This window comes from Micropterus salmoides, unplaced genomic scaffold (assembly GCF_014851395.1).
Source record: "Micropterus salmoides isolate LMB-PRFRI ecotype aquatic unplaced genomic scaffold, ASM1485139v1 Ms_hic_scaffold_13, whole genome shotgun sequence".
NCBI lineage: Eukaryota > Metazoa > Chordata > Actinopteri > Centrarchiformes > Centrarchidae > Micropterus > Micropterus salmoides.
This window is the reverse complement of record NW_024040374.1, coordinates 27,160,828-27,183,529: the sequence shown is the minus strand read 5'-3', so window position 1 is coordinate 27,183,529 and position 22,702 is coordinate 27,160,828. Positions and strand designations below refer to the sequence as shown.

The following is a 22,702-nucleotide window of genomic DNA, read 5'->3' as shown; positions in this document are numbered from 1 at the left end:
CTTTATTTGGCCCACCTTTTAAAGCGTGTCACAATAGATTTATGTATTTAAGGGTGGAAGCACTTATTCAAATATTAAGTCTAATAAAAATGTGAAGTAGAGCGAGATAATTTGGTGTAGCCACATTTCTATTACTTCTGTTTTAATTCATTCCTTTTAGCGTTGTTGTTAATATTGAAACAACATATGCAGTAGTTGAATGTGTTTTGTGTTTTTACCACCATATCTATCGGATATTTGAATCCAAGCCGAAAACTTTAGTTGAAGTCCCAAAATGGATTTTGTGGTTCTTTTATTAGTTTAGGATACAAGCTACAGTTGCTGGCTTTGCCTTTGGGGTTTGCAAGGGTTGCACCAGCAGAATTGTATTCTTTAGTAACATAGTGTGAAAAGTTTGGTCTCCCACAAAAAAGTTCCTTGCGATCCTTCTTTACATGCACGATCTTTGATTTCTGACGATGTAAGATCAAATTGAGCTGCAAGTGTGCTCCCTCTCTGCCTTTCATGCTGCTTCAATATCACGGCGTGAAAAAACAAAGAAGGCAAAGACTGAGGGAAATCTGAAGCGTTCTGCCACTCAACATCCCCCATTCCCAAACAACAGCGTCTCACTGCCACTACAAATACATTAGAAATCAATTATTTATGGAACAGAGTCAGGGCCTCTTTAATCTTTTCCTTTTATCCAATTAAATTGTCTAACCATTCTAAGCCTCTATAGCTCACAGGGAATGTGCTTCTTTAAAAAAAGAAAAGAAGAAAAGATTTTCTCTTCAGTCCTTCTTTTGACTTTCGTTGTAACAGAGAAGAGACACTTCTGAGGGTTGAAGAATGAAAGGAAAGAAAGTGAGTAAAGTGTAAATGAACTCCCCCTCCCGCCCCGTCACCATTGCATTGGTTCTACAGGAACTATTTGAAGTTTTGATATTAAGACTCTGGTTCCATTCCCCGCGCAAAGGGACGCTGGGGAGCGGTGAGGCCTTTCATGATTCCTTTATGCCCAGCTGAAATAGTTCGAAAGTATTTGCGATCATCTCCACAGGGGTAAATACGATGTTGCTTCAATTGCTGTCCTGTATTATTCAAGAAGTCAATTGAAGTAGTGTCTGAAAATTGAAAACGCTTACTTCTGACGCAGACGTGTGAAATTATTGATGTTAAGCATTGTAAAACACTCTGCACTCCTCTCTATTATCATACAGTAAGACTGTTAGAGAAGAAAAGTTACAGACTCACTGACAAGCTGTACATTTTTACACTTTGTGGAATCATTTTCATATCCCACAATGAAAGACATATAGTAGAAGTGTGCTGTAGAGCTAAATGTGCTGTGGTATATTTAATGAAACACAGGGACTCGAGGGTTACGTTTTGATTCTTTCATTTCAGTTGCAGGATAACTTCAGTCTTAAAACATTAAGCTGATTAAAATATTTACTTATTGACACAAAATTAATTGACAACAATTTGGATATGTGTTTGATCATGTAAGTCATTAATGAAGCAAGCTTTACCTTCTCAAAATGGTTTATCAGTGTAAGATGATGTTTGATATTGATCTAAATCTTTGGGTTTTGGACGGTCGGTCAGTCAAAACAAGCATTTTGAAGACGTCACCTTGGGCTCATGGGATTTGTAATGGTCTTTTGCTATTTTCTGGCATTTTACAGACTAAACAATTAATCAGTGAATTGGAAAAAATGTGCAGACTGATAAAAAAAAATGGAGCTGAAGCAATTTGTAAATTGATCCGTAGGTAAATTTATCCAAATGCCTATGTTTTCTGGTTTCAGTTTCTAACATACTGATATTTCCTTTTCTTAACTGTTAATTTTAGTGTCTTTTTATAGTCAGTCGAATGTCGAATGTCTTGGGATATTGTTTTGTTGTTTGTATTAATCAAGAAAATAATGAGCACATTAACTGATAATAAGAATATTAATTAGTTGCAGTCCTGGTGTATTTTACCATTTTATAATACAATCACACATTGCAGTAATAATTACTCATTTACAGTCATTTACTTTATATCTTCGGTATCCCCAGTGCTGCTTGTCATCTCCTATGAAAAATGCTTTGCATGATGGGAGACTGCGCTGGGACCTAAGTTATTTATTTATCTGTCAAACTATGGAGAGTAGAGCTGAAACAATTTGCCAATTAATCGAATTGTTGATTCACTGAAAATGAAAAGGCAGCTGTTTTGGTAATCGAATAAATTTAAGATTAAGTCATTTTTTAATCAAAAAAGCCAAACAGTGATCAGCTTCCAGCTTCTCCGCTGTGAACTTTTGCTGGTCTACTTCGTCTCATATGACTGTGAGCTTCATGTATTTGGATTTTGAACTGTAGGTCAGACAAAAACTAGCCGACACCTTATAGACTAAACAATCGAAATCAGATTAACAAATAATGGACAGTTAGTTGCTGCCCTAATAGAAATGGCGATGTCTGACATGACTGGGTAATATTAAGAAATAAAAGGGCATCCAGTAGTTTTAAGGCCGACTGTACACAGCCCCAGATCTGCTGCTCTCTGTTACATGGTCATGTGAATTCATGTGTGGGCCGCTGATGTGTGCACACAGCATGGCATGACATGTCTGTAGGAATGAATACAATATATGATACATGTGTCTGTGTTTGTATATGTACTCGTCTACATGTGTGGCATGTCTTGCGCAAAGAGATTTTTTTTTTTTGTATTGTTTATGTTCCTGTGTGTGTAAAGCTGTGTACACTGTACACACAGTCGCGCACAAATAGCTCCTGAGGGCCCTCGCGATCACAGACTGCCAAAAGGAAAAGGATTTCCGAGAGGTTTCCTTCCCGCTATTTAAAGTGGGAGCCCTGTGGGACATGTTTGGCATTCTCATCCACTCACTGAAGATGGCCTGTGATCTGAAGCCACTAACAGGCTCTGCATGCGCCGTCTCTGTCTCTCTCTCACTCTCTCTCCCTTTCTCTCTCCCTCTGGCTCTCTGAAGTGATTACCCTGCTTGTGATTCCGCTGACACCCACATGTCCCCCGAGATGTGCCTTCACTAGTTTGTTTAATCTGCCTTCCTGTACAGTAGGTAACACAGCCATAATTGAGGTGTGGATAGAGCTGTGGGAACAGATGAAACTGATAACAGGTTTTATGAAAACTTGTCTGCGTTATAAGTCGCTGTGGATGACAGCAGTCGCTAAATTAGCGTACAAAACGCTGCTGTGATAAGAAATCAAAATGTTAACATCTAATAGCCTTCAACAGCAATCTGTCAGTCCTTTTGTTTCTTAATGTGTCCCCAGTCAATAAACGACGAATCTCATAATATGACTCACAAATATCAGTGTTTCAATGAGGATATTTCAAATGTTACTGGAAAAGTTGTGGATCCACTCATTCGTTAAGCAACTTTTCTCAGTTTCCACTGAGGCTGACGATAAGATAATGAGTTATCTGAGATTGAAATACCATTAGCGGGCCTCGCAGTCAAGCAGATATTTGATCTCAACAACATATGACTTCCAAAAGTTGTGCTGATACCTGAGACAGATTTCGCTTTGCACTCTGTTTGAATTTTTTGATATGAAAACAGCAAGTGGAACTGTGAAAATGCAAGCATCAGATACTCTATCTCCCCCGGTTAGTGTCTCGCCTCTGTCTGTAACACGCTTGAGCTGCTCTGTTCAGAACATACAGGGTGTCAGTCATCGCCCAAATCAGCCTTTAGATGAAGCAAAAAATGAAAAGGAACTAAAATGATCCATACAACTGAACTTGAATTAATTAAATATCCTGTATCATACTTTCTCTGAGAGATTGCATCTGTCCTCAGATGTGTAAAAAATAAAACATTCTCAGATATCTTTCTAAACCCTATTATTGTAAGATACCAGTAATTAAATTGACAGTGTTATTAATTGGGTTGAAGATAACTTGCATTGAGTCGAGGACATCTTAAACTCAATTAAAGATATCTCCAAGTCAATTAAAGATATCCAAATGCCATGTCCCGCAATATGCAATCAGGCTCTTTCTGGCGCAATAATATCAGTTCACTTGTGCCCCTTTTACAAAGACTTAGTTGTACTTCTAAAGTTTTCTTTTTATCATTTAAAGCCGGTAATTTTTTTTAAATAGATGTCGTCCATGTCACATTTTGGTGATGTGTATAGTTTCTTTAATGTCGCATAATTATAGTATTTAATCCTCTCTTATCCAGTGTTTGAAATAGAAATGAAGATTAGGCACTTCTGACATCAGAAAATGAAGCATTTAAAGGGATAGCTCAAAACTTTTGGAGCAAGGTAGTATGAGACAACAGCTCAGTCTATGGATGTTGCAGTTGAACAAATAAATTCACTATCCACAACAGATTACAAGTTCTGCAGTGTATGATTTGTGATTCTCATACGAAAACAATTGATTCATCAGCAGAGAGTTAATTAGCAACGATGTTGATAATCAATTAGGCTTTAACTTTTTAGGCCTTATTTATTATTATTTTTTAGGCTTTAACTAAGCAAAAATGCTTGGGCTTCCTTGTGAGCATTTAAAAAAAAATTTCAACATGTTCTAGATTTAAAGATTAATCATTGGAGTGAAAAAAATAAGACACGCAAACTTGCGGATAATTAAAGGACCCTGTAGGTTTATGTGATGGCCACCAGTTTTGATTACTTCAATTTTGATGGCTCTAAATACTACTATATCCATGAAACTTAGCCTCCTTATGGAGAAGAGGCCAGTCAGAATCACAAATTTTAAACATTTAGTTATTGCATTTGTGAAAAAAACACAGCAACATCGTTCCAAAACTGACCCAGAATTCAATTTACTGTTTTCACCTACTGTTAGCGGTACACGTAATAGTTTTAATCTCTATGATTGGATATTTCTTACCAAAATACTCCTTGAGAGTCATAGTTAACCTTGCATTTTTTGTGTACACTGGCTTGTACCTTTTACCTCATATCAAAGAACCACATATGGTTAACGCATTTGATCAGTGTTATGTCCATCCAAGCCTTACAATTGCTCTAACTTTTGAGTCACCTAATATTGCTGATGGAGAAAGGATTGGGACTTTAACTTCCAGCACATAAAATAGCTCCTCCTACTTCACATCTCTATAACTGATAATTATTAGTTGCGGCCCTACTTGGTTCTCCTCTCAGATGTCTTTGTATCATCAAACTGTTAAAATTACAAAATAGTTCCAGGGTAACAGATATGTGATCTTTGCCCTTGAAGGGATTCTTTTCACAAGAAATGTGTTGGATATCTCTTCGCAAAGATATTTCTTTTGACCTGGCTGGGTTTGAGATGTTTGTTACACACTGTAGGATGCTTCCTGTCAGGGCAAGCTGTTCACTCTCATCAGCTCTTCCACTAGTGCATGGAAACAGACTCACACTTAACAGCTGTCCAGCGTAACAATGTACATGATTGGATCATTTGTTGCTCTCTGCAGTGTTTTCAGTGAGATGATTGTGACTGTTGGTTTCCTGATGAATGTTTTCTGACCTTAAATCTGTGTGGATTTATAGTGAACCTGTTCTCAGCCTCCCCTCCTCTTCCTCTCCCCAGGGCGCTGTGCCAGCTGTGGAGAGAACGTAGTGGGAGAAGGCACTGGCTGCACTGCCATGGACCAGGTCTTCCATGTTGACTGCTTTGTCTGCATGACCTGCAGCACCAAGCTGCGTGGCAAGCCTTTCTTTGCTGTCGAGAAGAAGGCATACTGTGAGCCTTGCTATATTGTAAGTTTTTCCCTTCAGATCCACCTGCCTCACCGCCTAGTTTTGACTCCCTCTGGTTATTTATGTGTCCATGTTTCAAAAGTGCACATTGTGATATCAGGGGTGGGCACATTGGCAGTCGTGTGCCTGGAATGTTCATATATTTTTACGTCAGGCAATCACATTTCATGTGATCAAATGCCACCTCTCACCTGACCACACACATCTTCAATTCCTCTTTCTTTTGGCTCATGATTTCTTCTACTGAAAGTGCTTTTAATGGCTGAAATAGATAAACATGAGAAGATGTTAGAAATAATGTAAGTGTTCAGTGTCTTGTGTTTGATATCAAAATTTAAGCTCTTTGAATGTGTCAGCAGGCCAGCACTAACAGCTTAGTAATATTAAATGCTAGACACTGCACTGCAAATGCACTAAAATCCACGCTGTTATTTTAACAACGGATCAAATGATTATGTGTAATGTGAAAGGAGTCGCTCAAAATCTCTACAGAGGTTTTTCACATCTTTCAGCTAATCATTTTAGTTTTATGGCCTGCAACTTTACTGTTTTCTTTAACCTTCACCTCTCTGCAACAGCAGCCAACTGTTTCCAGTGAAAAACCCAATGTATGCTAGCAGCCCAACACTAAATGGCACACAGACAAAGTTAGCAGTTAGCTTTAACATACTGCAACATTTAGTAGTTATAAAGTCTAATATTGTTCTCTGTAGGTAGTGGAATGAATATTGGACTTAAACATGACTTTAAATGAATTCCAGTGTTGCTCTTTGTCTGCTAGATGTGTAAAAAGACAACATTTTGCTGACACTGTACCCATATTGACTTTATAAGGTGACATGTCAGTGTGGTGTTTACAGCTTGTTATTCTGTCCCCAAGTGGTCAAAACTTGTCTTAGCTATCTGCACTTTTTTCAGACCAGAACAACCTGATGTCTATTCGTTTGTTCTCACTAAACGATGATACCAGAGATGCGTTCATTGACTTTTCATAATAGAGGATTTTCAGATATCTTTTCCTTGGTGAATTAGATGATGATTATATTGTTGTCACTCGGTGAGCTGATGCATAACTATCTGGTGTTACAGCTGATAAGCAGTCAGATATGGTTTAAATGCCCTTGAGTTATTAAATGAGTGTCAAAATGATGTTTGAATGTAACATGTTGTTAATTCTCTTTGTGGATTAGATAACGCAGTCAAGTCTTTTGTTTGTTTCCTCCTTTTTACTTTTCTATATAACAGTTCAGTTCAAAAGTTGACCAGACTGAAGTAATGACTGATCCCAGAAATTATTTTTTAATTTGGGGTGTTTTAATTCCTCCTTACAAAACTGTGACCTGTTTTCTTGGTGCTATGTTGTGCAACACACATGAAAGTATTTCCTTGCACAATACTGTCAGGAAAGACGCATCATGTTGCAAGACCATATTAATATAATTTTGCAGAAGTGTTTCTTTCATTCAGTTTCATTAGAATAGGGGTTAGTTTTATCATCATTCCAGTCTCTGGTTATGACGGGGTCGAATTTTCTTATTGTCAGCAATATCGTGTGCAACTTTGTATGTCATTCCTGGAAGCTGAGATGGGAGGTAGCTGTACAACGCTATGAACCATTACAGTGGAAATGTTGGGTAATAGCTTTTAAGTCTCACTCTTCTTTTCATTTTGAAATAAGTGATTTAGATGATTGGATTCAGTTTGTACAAGAAGAGCCAAAAAAGGGGAGCTCCACCAATTTTACACATCAGTGTCTGTTCACAGGTCTTGGGGAGTACTACTGCCTATTTGAAAAGAGTTGGATAAAGCCTTTTGTGGCTTAAGAGAGAGCTGGACAAAATACGATAAATTGCCTCAAGTGATGTCACTTAGCAGATTGGAGCTACACTAAAACAAATGTTGGCAGGTAGTTATTTGCCTACGAAACACAAACCTTCCACTTTCCAGATTGTAGATAAGACATTTATAAATAGAGATTGTTCTACTTGTACCAGTACCATTGCAGCTTGCAAGTTAATGAGGAGGTTAAGGCTTTGTTTTAGGTGGATGAAGGATGAATCATCTTGATGGTCACAGCACCTTTTAAAAATAAGTCTTTACACATACAGTAGATGATTTTTTAGAAAACATATTGGAATGATGATTATTTGTTCTAAATAAATAAAGTAGAACACACGCTGATATTGTTGATTCTTTTGGCACAGCACATATTAACTCATACTTAAAATTTCCCTTCACATCACTTGCAGGAAAAGGCTTGATATGCATTTTACCAGTAAAGTCTTAAAGCTGATCTACATGACGTTTACACCAGTGGCAGGCCATCTCCTAAATCATCCCTTTTTCAGAGGCACTCACTGTGATTGTAGTTGTCTTGTCTGGAAGTTCTCCAACTCTGATACATGCGCTAAAGAGAAACGGGATAATTTAAGAACTTTATTTATGCATTTCATCAGCATAAATGTACTTCTGGCACAAGATCAAAAGGATGGGAGAAATCTGAATTTCTTAATGAAAGTAATTTCTTCTTCTTTTATTCCCATCCTCAGGGTCATACGCCTCTGTACGATTAGAGAATGAACGTGAGAGTTGAGTCTCTGAAGAGAAATGTCATATCCAAGAGAGTAAGGGGAAAACTTTAAGTGAGCCTCCAAGTCAGTCAGTCTAGGAATCTCTAAGAGCAAACCAACATTAATGATACAATGTGAATTTGTATTTGGATTGTACATTTCCATATTATATCAGCAGCATATTAAACTAAGTATTGCACTTCCAGAAAGAATTGAGTGTGTGTGTGTGTGGGTGTGGGTGTAGGTGTGGGTGTATATATATAATACACCCCTTATATTTTAGTAAATATTGGATTATATCTTTTCATGTGACAACACTTAAGAAATGAGTAGTGAGTGTACAGCTTATAAAACATCACACAGCCATGCCTAAACCACTGGCAACAAAAGTGAGTACATCCCTAAGTGAAAATGTCCAATTAGCCATTTTCCCTCCCTCGTGTCATGTGACTCGTTAGTGTTACAAGGTCTCAGGTGTGAATGGGGAGCAGGTGTATTTAATTTGGTGTTAGATGAGAAGATCGATTCCACTCACTGTTTGTATGCTAAATATTAAGCGAGAGCCTGCAGGCATTTAGTTTAGCTTAGCATAAAGCCTGTAAGCAGGGGGAAATAGGTAGCCTGCCTTTGCCCAAAGTTTAAAAACAAAACAGCAGAGCCTGAGATACACTGATTTTTATTCGGAAGTAAAGGTCAAGAACCAAAAACACAGGATCCTACCTTTCCCATAATCCAACTCACCAGTGTGTATAGTTAGGCCCTCCCTGCCTGTTAAGTGTCCATGTTTTGCAAATTTGAAGCTCCCAATTTGTAACACAGGCTTTTTGCCAAAACATGTCCCCAAGCCTAAACCCAAATAACCCTTATAACATCACTATGACATCATGAGGGTAATGTCTGTAGAAGTTGGATAGCTCCCTCCAGAACCACTGAAGACATTATCCAGCTGTTTTCACTGGATGAATAGTATTCGGTGATGCGTAAACTGAACTTGATTTGTAAAATTGGAAAAAAATAAATTCATAAATTCAGATTGCATCTAAAAATCTAGGATGTTTAAAAGATGTATACTATGGACACAAGGAATAAGTCAAACATAGATGTAGCTATTTTAATTTAATTCAAACTGAAGAATTTTAGTGAAATATGAGTAATAGCATAGTAAAAGTCATATCATATATTTTATAGTGTGGCAGTATATTACATTTGATTGAGAATATCTTACAGGTATAACAGGTGCCTGAGGATTTTACTGTGAGTATAATCTGTTTAACGGTATGCAAAAATCTATTAATCCCTTTGCCAGGAATACATTTTGCATGCCATGCTGATTGCCATCCAATAAAGTTTTCTGCCATGTATCAAAGTAGGAGATCAGCAATCCCTTTATCTAGGCTGAGACTTTACATATTATGTGGAACAATACTGGTATTTATATTAACAATATCCATCTCTTCCGCTGGGTGATTTGCCTCACCCAAACTGTTTGTCTAGATATCTTTAATTCCTTTCAGTAATGTGCAGAAACTCACCCACATCTGTTATCATCACCTGTGTAGTTCCTGATTTTACAACCTGCTATCTCTCTGGCTAACCAACCTCAGTCACATCATTGCCCTGCAAATGGCAGGGCAGTAATCAGCCTTTGTCTTCAGCACTTCCCTGGCTTCCCTCCACAGAACACTTATCGCTGCCTATTTGAATATGCAATGGTGTTTGATAAACTCTACAGATGTTCAATTAATGTCTCATTTTGCATGGAGTGCTTTGTAATTGTGCGAATGTGACAACATCGGGTCGCCATTGTTTTTTCTTTTTTTTCTTTTCTTGTCTGTTGTGTCTCGGCCTGAGGTGTCCCGCAGTTTCCTCTATTCCATGTTTGCACACATGATAAGAGTGATGAATGAGTGCGTGTGCAAACACCGCCCAGCGAGCTGTCCATCATTGTTGCTGTGAGACAGCAGTTTTTCATTTTAGTGCCTCTAAGTGTTTTCCAAGAAAAATCTCATGTGAAACATTTTCCAGAGGATTCAAAGTACTGCTAACTTTATGGTTTCTGCAAATTTGAACAAATTAATCAACAAAGGGCATCTGGAAATTCACAAATAAGAGAGAAACCCAGTGGGGCCGGACAATATTACAACGGTATTTTCCGTAACAGCCCGGCATCTTAACTTGCTTTCTCATAATTGGAGATCCCATCTACATGATGTTTTCATGTGTTGACCAGAAACTGGAAGACCTGGGTTTGTTGGTTCAAACTAAACCTTTATCGATAGCCACAGATTTTTGTAACATCATTTTTATCTTAATTAATCTTAGTTAATTGAGTCAGTCATCTCCCAGTTAAATTAAAGGTGCTAGAAGTTGAAGGCTTTTTACATTCCTGGAGGATGCAATCTCAGACAAAACTTGCTGAGAGCAGGATATGAGATGTAACAGATCTAAGAAGAGTGTTCCACTTTAGAGGAAGAGTGCTATAATTTGACAGGCCAAGAGTACACTTGGTGTGCCAGTTTTTGTGTGAACACACCAGCTGCAGAAAGCGTCATTTGTCATGATTACATCCAGGTATGTGGTGAGGGTAATGCATTTTCCCTTAGACCAGTTTCTGTGGAGCATTCATGCCTGTGGCTGTAAAGACAGAAATAGTTATGATGCTTAAGATTATCATGAAATCAAATCCTGTTTTCGATGGTAGTGATTTTCATTGTTAGTGGCAGAGTCCACCATTCCCATTCTTGTTTCCTAAGAGGGATTCACAGGAAACCATGCTTCATGTAATCCAGCGTTACTATTAACTATGTTTACAGCGAGCTGTTCGATGAAGAGCTGCAGGCGACAGGCCGCACACCACTAATTCAGAGAGGTAACCAACTTAACTGTGTCCTGCTGTTGTGAAGAAAAATTCTTGTGCCATGCACAGCATGAAATCTGATCACAGTCGCAATTATTTCTGACTTCTTGATTAAAACTTGCCAACTCTGTTAACAACTACACCAGTTGCGGTCATCCACACCCATGCCCAAACTGTTGTAACCAAATCAACTAGGACTCTAACTTAATATATTTGCTGAACTAAAAGCTGACCATATTTAGAGACCTATGATGTTGATATTGAATTAATAATGACATTTTCACAACTCCACAAAAAAAACATAGAAAATGAAGTCATAATGTTCTCGCAGTCATTGTCTATAGAGTTCAATCCAAAATGTTCTTTCTCAGTCACCACATCCATTTGAAATTGTACTCTTAGAAATAAAGAGTAATTTTCTGTCTCCTTTCACTTTAGAAAGTCTTCAAACCACGAGAGCATATTAGTTAACAGAGCTGAGAGCAATGAGGACACTTTCTCTATCTGATAGCTCAGCTGGTCTTTGAAGAAGTTCGTCAGTGGGATTCAGTGTCACTGAGGTTAATTACTTACACGGGGTTCCATGCCTACTGTTCAGTCCATTTTACGTCGTCCATATCTGTCTAGCTACTAATTCTTGCAATTTTCTGCTGCATTCCCACAACCAGATTTTTGGTTTACCAGTTAATTTACTTTAAAATGGTTCCGTAGCTGCCCTTTGCTTCAGGTTCTTTGCTGGTAAACATTCAATCTGGTTAACTGACACCAGTGACGGTAAAAGGGTTGCAGACAATGCTCAGTTCCCTGTTTGAGGCAGAATCACATCCCCACTTTCCTGTTTATACTACCACTTCCCATGAATATAGATCATCCAAAGTGCAGCCAGTTTAAGTGTACTGTAATGAGACTGATGTAAGTAACACAAGGTCACGCCAGGAGCTGAGCTTCACATTGAAAGAGCTGTAATAAAGAGATAGGGATTTGCCCACACAAAACTTTAATCTATTTCTGCCTCTTTTGACAGAATTTCAGAGACCACCAAGGTCACGGACGTCTAGTTACTTGACTGTAATTACGTTCATTATCTGGTGTTGTACTATGGCTCTGTTATTTAAAATAAATGGGCTTTGGTCTCATTGGCTACACTCTCCCAATGATTTTCCATTCTGCTTTTGTGAAAGAAGAACTGCTCACAGCAGCCCTGACCTGCCAGTCACCAGGAAACGTTCATGATTGACTGATGAGCTTTTACCCACCGTGTCTGTTTGTCTGTCTTAGAAGGTGGTAATGACAGCTTCACCGATCACCCATTCATGTCACCTTTTTAATGGTTTAACTACTGTGCCGCTTTATTTTTGTGTAATTGCTTTTCACATGGAGACCAAGTTTTTCAGCACAAACTCTCAATGTAAATTTTTATCATCAACTAGGACTCTCTTGAAGACGAAAGCACTTTGTCTGTGGAACTCGGTATATCAGTCCACATGTAGAATAAACTAATTCTCTAATTAACAAAAGCTAATCCAATCCAATTTTCTAAATTTTCCAATTTTCAACGTTTGTATGTCCTAAGTATAATTTACCACATTTTTGAAGCATGCAAATAACTTTGCAAGAGAGAAAATATTCTGCATTTTTAGACTTTGGGTGGAAACCATACTTTTTTTGAGTGGCTTTCTTCTCCTGACCACAAGCTTTTTATTTCTAAATTTGTAAACTCTTTAATGATTCTACTGCCACTAAGCGTGTAAGAGAAGCCTGGGAAAAGGAAATATACGATGCTGTTCCCAAGAATTTATGAAAGTCTGCATTAGCCCAAATTCACAAGTTTGGTTCACATGCTAACACAAAACAAAATCAAAGAAGGAACTATGTTGCTTTTATTTTGGCTGTGTCCAATTTTGGTCAATATTTTTGACCTGTTTTCCAGTGTATATAAAAGAACTGTGCTTCCCTGAACTTCCTTCTTATGCACATAAGCTTTAATAGTGGGAAGGGAATTTAAGAAATAGAATTATCCACAATGGTGTGATTTATTTAAATATAGGAAACTTTGTGTTACAGCAACCACTGAGCTACCAGCTACAATTGGCGTCACTTCACTTCACAGTGCACACCTCCCAGTCACTTGTAACCTGGCGCAGTGTTGTTGTTGTGGGTGGGCATAACGAGCTTGGGCCCGTGCACTTTTAAAACTGGCCCATCCTTTTATTTTTTAGTATTAAAATTAACATTTAAATACACAGTAAAGACAAAAAAATATATATCCCTTTCTATAAAGTAATGCAATGTGTAGAATAAGTGTATGAACGGTTCAGGATGCAGCCACTGTGTAATGTATTAGCTGCAAAAGGGTTTTCCAATAAGACTAGAAAAACAAAGAAAACGATGTAGGCTAGATGGGACGTAGATCTGGAAGTTTCTTCCTCACTTGTTTGTCTCTATATTGCCTTAAAAGCAGAGATTCCGGTGAGAAGATTATGAATTGACAGTGCAGTTTGCTGCTCTCTATCCTGTTAAAAGTCAGTCTTGCTGCAATCAACTTAAATAAATAATAATTCAGCAAGATAATCCAAACAAGATGGTGTTTCCTTGAGTAGAATTAAAATGTCAGTGATACAAGGCAATGGATGCGTTTGTTTCCACAATCCACCGCAAAAAATAAACACGATAGACGATGCCACTAGAGCCAACTAGTTAGCAAGCTAACAGAGAAGTTGAAATAGGCTTAAAGTCATGGATAAAAGGTTTGGATCGTTAGCTTAGAGAGAATGAACATTTTACATTATTAGCCCAAAGTAATGATTAAGAATTGAAATAGTTAGATAAACATAATGGACAAGTGGTTAAAATAGACAGCTAAAACTGAAAGGAATGGGTAAGTTGTTGAAAGATCCAGCTTCTGCCCCTTCCATGTGGTAGTAGGAATGCAAACTTGACCAAACTGATTATGACAATATCTATGTTTTGTTGTGTAACTTAACACTTTAAAAATAAATTGAAATTAGGACATTTGGACAGGTGGTGTTGATAAAGAGGTACTTGAGTTCTGATAGCGATGTGGACGTCAAACAAAGACAGTTAGAAACCGCTGCTTGTAATTTTACAGTGAATACAAACACACCATACTAATACAAAATTGATATCAAAGGGAATTTTCCTAGGGTGGCACAGCACCCAGAGGCGACAGGCATGGTGCCAGCTGTATTAGGGCTCCTGGTAATGGATGTCCTGGCTAACATTGGGATATCCCCGAGAACTCCCCCTAAAGCCCCTGCTGTCATTGAGAGCGGGGATATACGATACAATACATCCAATCACTGATCTCTCCTCTCACATCCAGTCACAGTGATATAAACAGTACAACACAGGAAAAAGAAAGTTTGATGTTGCTTCTCAGACTGTAATGTGGCTCAAATTAGAAATGACTGCATACCACCCACACACCTGTCACTTCTCTGTGATGGATATCCAGGTAGTCAGATCCAGAGGTTTGCGGCCAGCGCGGTGAGTTCATGGCCTCCATATGCTCATCGTTGCCTGCACTGCAGCTCACTGTTGGCGGCTCTGCATATCTACGAGTGGCTGCACAGCTGCTGCTCATGCAGGGAGCACTTGCTGAGCGGCAGGTATGCACCCTCCCTGGCTTTACTTGTCGTCTGAGGCACGCTCACGAGCACAGAGCGGCTCGGCTTTCTCCTGACTTCGTCATGAAATATTCATTGCTGTCTGCATTAGCTTGCAGAGTTCTAATTGAGTTCTGTATATTCAGACATGATTAACTCGGTCTAATTCCTCAAAGGAGTGAGCCAATTAGATAGCACTTGCATGAATAGGATTTCGCATCTTAGTACGTCTCCAGACTTGCCAAGACAATTATGTGTGTGTATAATTGCGCTGTACAGTGGGTGTGAGCCCACTCAACTCAAGCAGGTCATTATTTCTTATTACTGATCCACAATACAGGAAATGCAGCTGTCCTATCCATTACAAGAGAGTAAATGAAAATCATGAGTGTTGTTATTAGAATACACTGTTTAGACAAGAGAGGAGAGAGCGATACCAAACACCGGGCCCTCTAAACCTTCTTCATGTTTTTTGTCTAAGCACATTTCCCCCCCTCCCTCAAGAGCGAGCAGGAGAAAAATATCCGTGACCCAGTGCTGACCCACCACAATGTCACTCTAACTCATGGCATGAGAGAACTACTGCCGGGGTCTTTGTCAGTTTCTCTCTGTAACCAGAGCAGGAGACATTGCCCAAAGTCCAGAGGGGTCACATTCTGCTGCGGAGCTGAATTTAAGGCAGAGAGGCAGACGGGCAGGCCAGCCACTTTGCCTGAGCCGGAGAGAGAGAGGGAGATCAGGGCCCCCACTGCCACCTTTTATTCTTTAAAGAAAGGCCTGAGCCAGGCATGATCTCTGTGTCGCCCCGTCCCTTCATGTTGGCTGTAGCCTGATATAATCACTTGGCTAAAATAAGAAATGTGCATGAACAAATAAATCCGCTCAGCTGAGTGTAATAGAATTTATAAATATTTAAATCTCATTTGACACGTGCAGTTTCTGTGACTTTATCAAAACCCATGTTCTGAAGTGAAAGCAGTGAAACCTGTACAGGCGGAGCAGGCCGCTGCTGGTGAAAAGGATCTCAAGGCTGAGGCTGCTCATAAACTGTCAAGGTGGAGATATAAACTAAATGTAAAAAACAAATCAGGACAGGAGGCTCTGGCAGGATGCCACCCCATTCTTGCACCCTCTGGTCATCCATAACCCAGTGGTGGGAATTTATTACACACAGAGACAGACAGGCTGAGCTGAGCTGAGCAGGTTAGACCTACACTCAAAGGAAGAGGGGCCGTTCTAGGTCAGAGACACCGAAAACCTCGGCACACTCGTCCTGACTGACTGGCGTGCACACAGATGAGTGTCACAAACGCTCCGTCTGTGAATTATACAGCTGATAGTTTCAAGGTCACTGGTCCCTCTGAGTTACCAAACCATCAGGAGAATCACTTTCCGTTGCGTGACATGCTCGCTCACACCCACACGTAAACAAAAAAACACACACACCTCAGTCATCTGCATCCAGGCAGCAGAAAAGATACGAGTGGGTGATTTACATAACACGCTTATAAATGACAGGATTTTGTAAAGGAGTCAAGTCGTGTTAATATATCTTCATATGCTCACGCTGTGAGCCTCATGCTTAGAAAATGCACAGACAGATGGACAGAGTCAAGATGCCAGGGACTCTGGAAAGCAATCACTGATATATTAAATTAAATAAGTTCAGTGTCAGGGGCTGGGGATGGGAACAGGCGGTCTTGGGAAAGAGTTGAACCGCAGGGAGGGGAAATGGCAGGGGGTTGTTCACGTGTTAACCTTCGCAGGATGAGGTGGGAGAGATGATCATGATCACTGAACCCGACCAGCTGAAAGGAAACTCAGTTCTCCACAAACACACAGTCACACACAGACTCCTCCACCTCCGTGGCCTGAGCAGACCTCAGATCAGGAAAGGGTGGTGCTCCCACAATCCCTTCGCAAATGTGTGGAGATTTAAATGAGCTCCCAACCTCTCTCAGCCAAAGCAGATTTCTGGCATTTTCTGCGGGCCAAGACCTCCACGATTTGGCTTAAGAATGTGAAAAACAAGTTTATTTCCCCATAACCCCAACCACAATTATCGTATCGATTGCTTTGTCGAAAGGTTTTTCCACTGACTCAAGGTAGCTCCCAAAACCTCTGAATTACTGTTGATACGTTTTTCTTTTAGCAGATATCCCTATGTTAGAAACACTTGGGAGCTGTGTCCACAATTAGGATTCACCCAGCAGCATCAGTATCTGTAAACACTGACATGGGGACAGTTTTGCCAAATCTGCTTTTTAAATATGCATGAACAGAGGCTGGTGCCAAGTTAGCTGTGACTGAGGTAACTTGGCTTCTTTCTCGTGAAAGTACTTAAAATAATAGAAGACCCACACAAATATACTGTAAACTGAAGACTGTTGAGAGTTTTTTAGTGATGACCTTTGCATTCATAGTCTGGTGAGGAGTAATTCAACCCTTATATGTGGAGTTGCAAAGGTACATTAAATGGGATGGACATTGGAAATAAGTAAAACATCTCTAATGAATCTGAGTGATATTAATGGAGGTTAAGTGGGGCTTAGCAGATCTTAAATAGTCCTCTTGATGGTCAGCAAGCAGCAGGTGTCACAGGAGTCTCACTCTGTTTTTAGGATGGACAAAATAGCCTTAAAGTAAAAATGCAACACAATAAACTAGCACTGAATTAAATACTACCTTTGTGAAGATCATGAGGTTATTGTTGAGACTGTCAGAGCAGCATTTACTCTCTCACCATGTTTAAAGGAATATTGTGGGAAATATGCTTTTCACTGTGAGTTGATCGATATCGCTGTCATATCTGGCAGCCAGTTAGCTTAGCTTAGCATAAAGGACAGGAAACAGGAAAAAACGGCTAGCCTGACTCGATCCGAGGGTAGCAAAAATCAGCCTTGCAGCACTAAAGCTCATCCATTCCCATGTTATACCTCATTTATTTAGTCTGTACAAAAAAAAATAAGTGTGGTTTTACTGGGGCTTAGCCAGTCTTGTCAACACCGTGATGTGGCCAGAGGAAACCAGTGGAGAGTTCAGGAAGTCACTCCACCCTGCCAAAAAGCTAATCTGCGACAGGGGCTAGCTTTTTATTTAGCGTACGGACCAAGTCCCCAGGGACAGCTCTGGGGCTCTTTGACACAGGATGCACACCTGCCCTAAAAGGCTTTTTTCCCTATGCGCAAGCTCTGTAGGCCCAAAAATATGGAAGTTTGAGGAACATCACTTAGGCTTTTTTATGCTTCCGCCCGGCGCAGGCGATAGCCATGGCTGGAGGCATAATGTTTTTGGGATGTCCATCTTTTCATCTGTGTATCTGTCCTCATAAAACACATTTTCAAGAACACATGACCAGTTTTTCGGACACTGAATAAGTGGCACTTTTGAGTCAAAGGTCATTGTGACCTCATTAGTTTATAGCCATAATGTAAGAATGAATTGGGCGATTCCAGATTTCACACGTTTACTGAGACAACACACTGAGCAAACAATAACTTGCACAGTATCTACTCTGCCTTTCACTTCCTGCCTCATTCTGAATTTTGAGCGTCATCGGAATCACGTGACTGCAAACAATGTATTGGAGCTCACCTAGCTTATTGTGATCTTATGAATGAGCTTCACCTACAGCTCATAGAGAGGCTGTGCATGTAACAATGCCAGGCAAAAGCATCGCATTCAGCTATACTGCATAAGAATCCATGTTTATATAGCAATAGTCCTTGTGTACCTGTTTAGCCAATGTATATGCCTAGGAAGGTACTTTCATAGGATTGACTGGGGCGACATCATTGAACACAGTATCCAGTTCTCCTTGATACATCTTTCTCACTTTCTGTATAGTATCACCTCACTATGAGTCAAAGTTGCTTCATTTCTGTTACTTGCCACATCTTCTTGCTTCTATTATTGTATAGCACTTACTGTTGAAAAATAAATTACTTGAGTACATAATTACATATTTGTTGGCAAAATGATTTCTTTGTCCTTCTTGATTGACTCATATTAAGCAATGAAAGAGAGGGAGGCTGCTTGTCAAGGTTCATTAAGTCAGCAGACACCTTCCCTCAGGATGAGGAGGGTCAGTGATTTGACTCATAGTTCACGACCAAGTATCTCTTATTCACTGCAGAGGAAACCAAACAAAGCAGCAGCGCTCGGACCATTCTTTCGAACAAGCTCTTGTTAGATATCGCTGAGCTGCTTTCAGTAGGGTGTACTTAATTCGCACAGCATGGCCTGGCATCAACCGGCACATTCTGTGAGGGTCTGGACACACACACACACACACACTGAATCAGATCATCTGTAAATTTGGCCCACACTGACTTCAGCGTGCCAGGTCATAAATTGCGTGCAGTTTCACTGAACTCCAGCCTGCCTCCTGTCAGCCTGATGTGGCCACGTGAAAGAAAACCCAGAACAGATAGGTGTAAAATTTGTGTCAGTGTGGTCTGGGGAGATGGTGAACAGCTTAAACTTAGCAATATACCACAGCAGATTTCCGACTGTTTACTGTACCTTATCTGCAGAGATGTAAAATACGTCTTCGTTCCAGCATTGTTTTACATTGAAAACTACAACCCATTCACTGAATTGTTTGCATTATTTTAATTGGGGATGACTCCTTGACCCCTGAGTGTGTGAAGCAATGACGCAAGTATTCAGATACATAATTTAGTTGCAAACACTTTTTATATAACAATTGAAACAGTTAAGACTGCAGCAATATTTAAATACCATGAATGAAAATGAGGAGTTGACAAGTATTTTGAAATTTTCAAGCAACAATGCCAGAGTTGTGATGGTTCCATCATCCAAATTGTGTGAGGATGCATTTCTTGTCTTACGGAAGATGACACCATTGGTTCTGAGACTAATTATTTAATTGAGAAAATGATCTGCAAATAAATGTCTAAGTTGTCATTTAGTCTAGTATTGGGTCTGTGTTTAAAATAACTGAAATGTAGAATAGCTTTTTTTCTGGATTTTTAGCAGTTTATAATTTAGTTGTACTGTATCTGTTTAAAATAAATCCAAGTCTGGAGGTAATGTCATTTGATCCCATAAAGTTACAAATGACAAAATCATTTACTATAGAAATTGATATTCTTTAATGGAAAATAAACTACCTTGATTCTTTAGATAAAAGACTCAAAATAACACTACATTTTGTGTGTGTTGCTTGACTGTCTGTCTCTGCCTCACTCTGGCAGGCCTGTGTCTCATGTTCAGAGCAGAGCACACGGGACCTCTTAACTCCTTGTTACATGCTTTGTTTGCCATCACACTCCTCATTCCAACAGACAGCTGTGTCAAACGCTGTTTGGGAGCCCATTGCTAAACAGTGGGATGCTGGGCCGGACTGCGCGGGCATCACTGTGTTTGGTGTGAGGCTCCGATAGCACTTGGTAGCAAAAGGAAACGGCTTACAATAAGAAAAAGGGGGGCACAATGACTTCAACGCACTCCGCTCACCCCTCAGTTCAGCAAGAGGCTGTCTGACCTAAATTCACTTTACCTCATCTGCCTAGACATTTGTTTAGCCTTCTGGGCAAACACTTAGAGAAATGTATGAGGGAGAGGGGGGAAAAAAGAATACATATGCTTGAATACATCACATTTAGTCAGGGGAAAAGCAAAACCCGGACATCTGCAGACATAGACAGCCCTCTAGTGGCAACCTGCAGAGGACCTGGATGTCGGAGAAGGCATGAAGAGATTTATGCAGTTTCCTAAACCATCTGTGGAGGTTGTACCCAAACACAGACCAAAACTCATTCTCTGTTTTGACATCAGACCCACATTTGTGTAACAGGCCTAATAAATGTTACCTAATACCAAATAAAATGAGTCACGAGCGAATAAAAAAACAACAGAGGCTGAGCAGAATGAATGAATTGAGGTCATAGAATCTTACCAGCGAGAAAGACAGAAATTTTGTCTTTTGAGTACTGTACTCATTACAATGGCCCGGAGGATCTGTGTGCTGTGAAATCATATGCTCTAGTTAAGCTAAACAAGGGCAAGGTATTCCCACATGAAGGGCAGATGAGAATAAGTAAGTGGAAATGCAGACAGATGAGTAAGAGTTGAGGATGGTTTAGTGCTGTTTGGCCCCGGTATCTTAGATCTCAGATTCTCAGGTTTCAAATATATTCTCCTTCTCTCTCCCCCCACCCTCTACCTCTACCTCCCTCTGTCTCTGTGCGTGTGTGAGGCAAACCTCAAGGGCTCAGTGCAGCGAGCTCATTAAAGGCTTCATTCCACTTCCAGGATCGAGCAGGATTGCAGTATGGACATTGTTTATACACAAATGTTGCCCTGGGAATAATGTTTATTTCTATTACCGTCTTGTACGGGGGGAAAAGACAAATAAGAATGCGAGGCTTGTCTGCATGCATTGCTTTTCATGAAATATGCCTCTCCAGGAGTGCTTTGAAGAAACGGCCATTTTTCAAACCACCTCTTTACAGCCTCAGGTCATACATTAGCTGATCCCATCTCTTGCCCTCTGTCCCTCCAGTGACACATGATCGTGTTCTGAGGAGGCCCGAGAAGCAAAAGTCAGACACCTCACAGAATCATGTCAGGAGCATTTTCACATTGTAGTTTCAATGAACCTCATCCTGTAAAGCTGCTTTGCTCATTAGCATATAGACTTTAAATGTCACTGCGCGTGCTCCGCAGCCAGACCGGGGATGGTCAGGAGTTTACCTCGGCCGAGCGGTCACAGAAGTGTCGTTATAACCGGCAGGGCCCCGCGGTGTGTCTGGGAGGCAGCCGATGACGCAGCGCAGTGTTGCTACACACCCCGAGCTGTGTTTGGAAACACTGAGGCAGCTTGCTACTACAGTGGGAGCCAATGGGAACAGCTGAACCGTGTATTCTTTAGCTCAGCCAAGCGCAGAGAAGGGGGGAGAACAGACAGACACAGAGATCCAGGAAATGCCTGAGCGAGAAGCAGGGACATCGGGGCCCATCAGCTCGCACAGCCACATCAGGCCGCACATTGATCACCCTCACATGATATATCCATCCCCCCGTAATTGCATTGCTGTTTAGAGAGGCAGTCGTTATTTATGAAATATTGAAATAACAAATGGCGTCTCCCGGCAGATATTAAGAAGAGAGATGCCACAGATAAGTCAGAGGCAGGGGCTGCCACGTCCCCCCACGGGCTGCTTGCCCAGTCGCCTGGCTGCAGAAAACCTGCAGTCATCACAAAGTGGAAATATTTACTGCTCACACTCTTGCATATGGGAGGATGGAGTGTGGGTGAGGGCAGCTGAAAAATGACTGTTTGTGTTTCGAAAGGAGTGCTAATCAGATTCCCTCAGCTTCAAAGGCATTTGAGGACAGCCTAGCTAAAGGTCCTGAGTGTGGATTTATGTGTTGTGCAGGCACAAATGCGAGCCGAGCCACCTGAAGTATGAACACTGGCAACAGGACCTTAAAAATCACAAACCTGGAGGAAATGCAGGAAAAAAATTCCTGCTGGTAAAAATTTGTCAGAGAAGTGCTAATTGTAAACAAGTGCTCAAGGGGCCTCTGGAAATGAATCATCAGAATCACTACATTCATCATCAGGTTTGTTGTGTAATCATGTGGGTGTCTGTGGGTTTGTGTGTTTGTGTCTACAGAACACCCTTGAGACCTGCAACATCTGCAGTAAGCCCATCATGGAGCGCATCCTGCGGGCTACAGGGAAAGCCTACCACCCTCACTGCTTCACCTGCGTGGTGTGCCACCGCAGCCTGGACGGCATCCCCTTCACCGTGGATGCTTCCAACCACATCCACTGCATCGAGGACTTTCACAAGTGTGTTTTTTAGGTTTTGAAATAAATATTTTTGTATTAACAATGGATCAAATGACTTTACGTCATGTGTGCTTAA

General features: G+C 40.4%; 1 protein-coding gene across 2 annotated transcripts in view; it reads left to right on the top strand.

The window, feature by feature from the left end:
* Positions 1 to 22,702, top strand: part of LOC119901159 (LIM domain containing preferred translocation partner in lipoma) — a 146,499-nt gene that overhangs the window by 113,938 nt on the left and 9,859 nt on the right. For both annotated transcript variants that reach the window (XM_038716677.1, XM_038716678.1), the window contains 2 exons: positions 5,579 to 5,748; positions 22,448 to 22,626. In XM_038716677.1, coding sequence (XP_038572605.1) covers positions 5,579 to 5,748; positions 22,448 to 22,626 — 349 coding nt within the window. The remainder of the gene's footprint in view (positions 1 to 5,578; positions 5,749 to 22,447; positions 22,627 to 22,702) is intronic.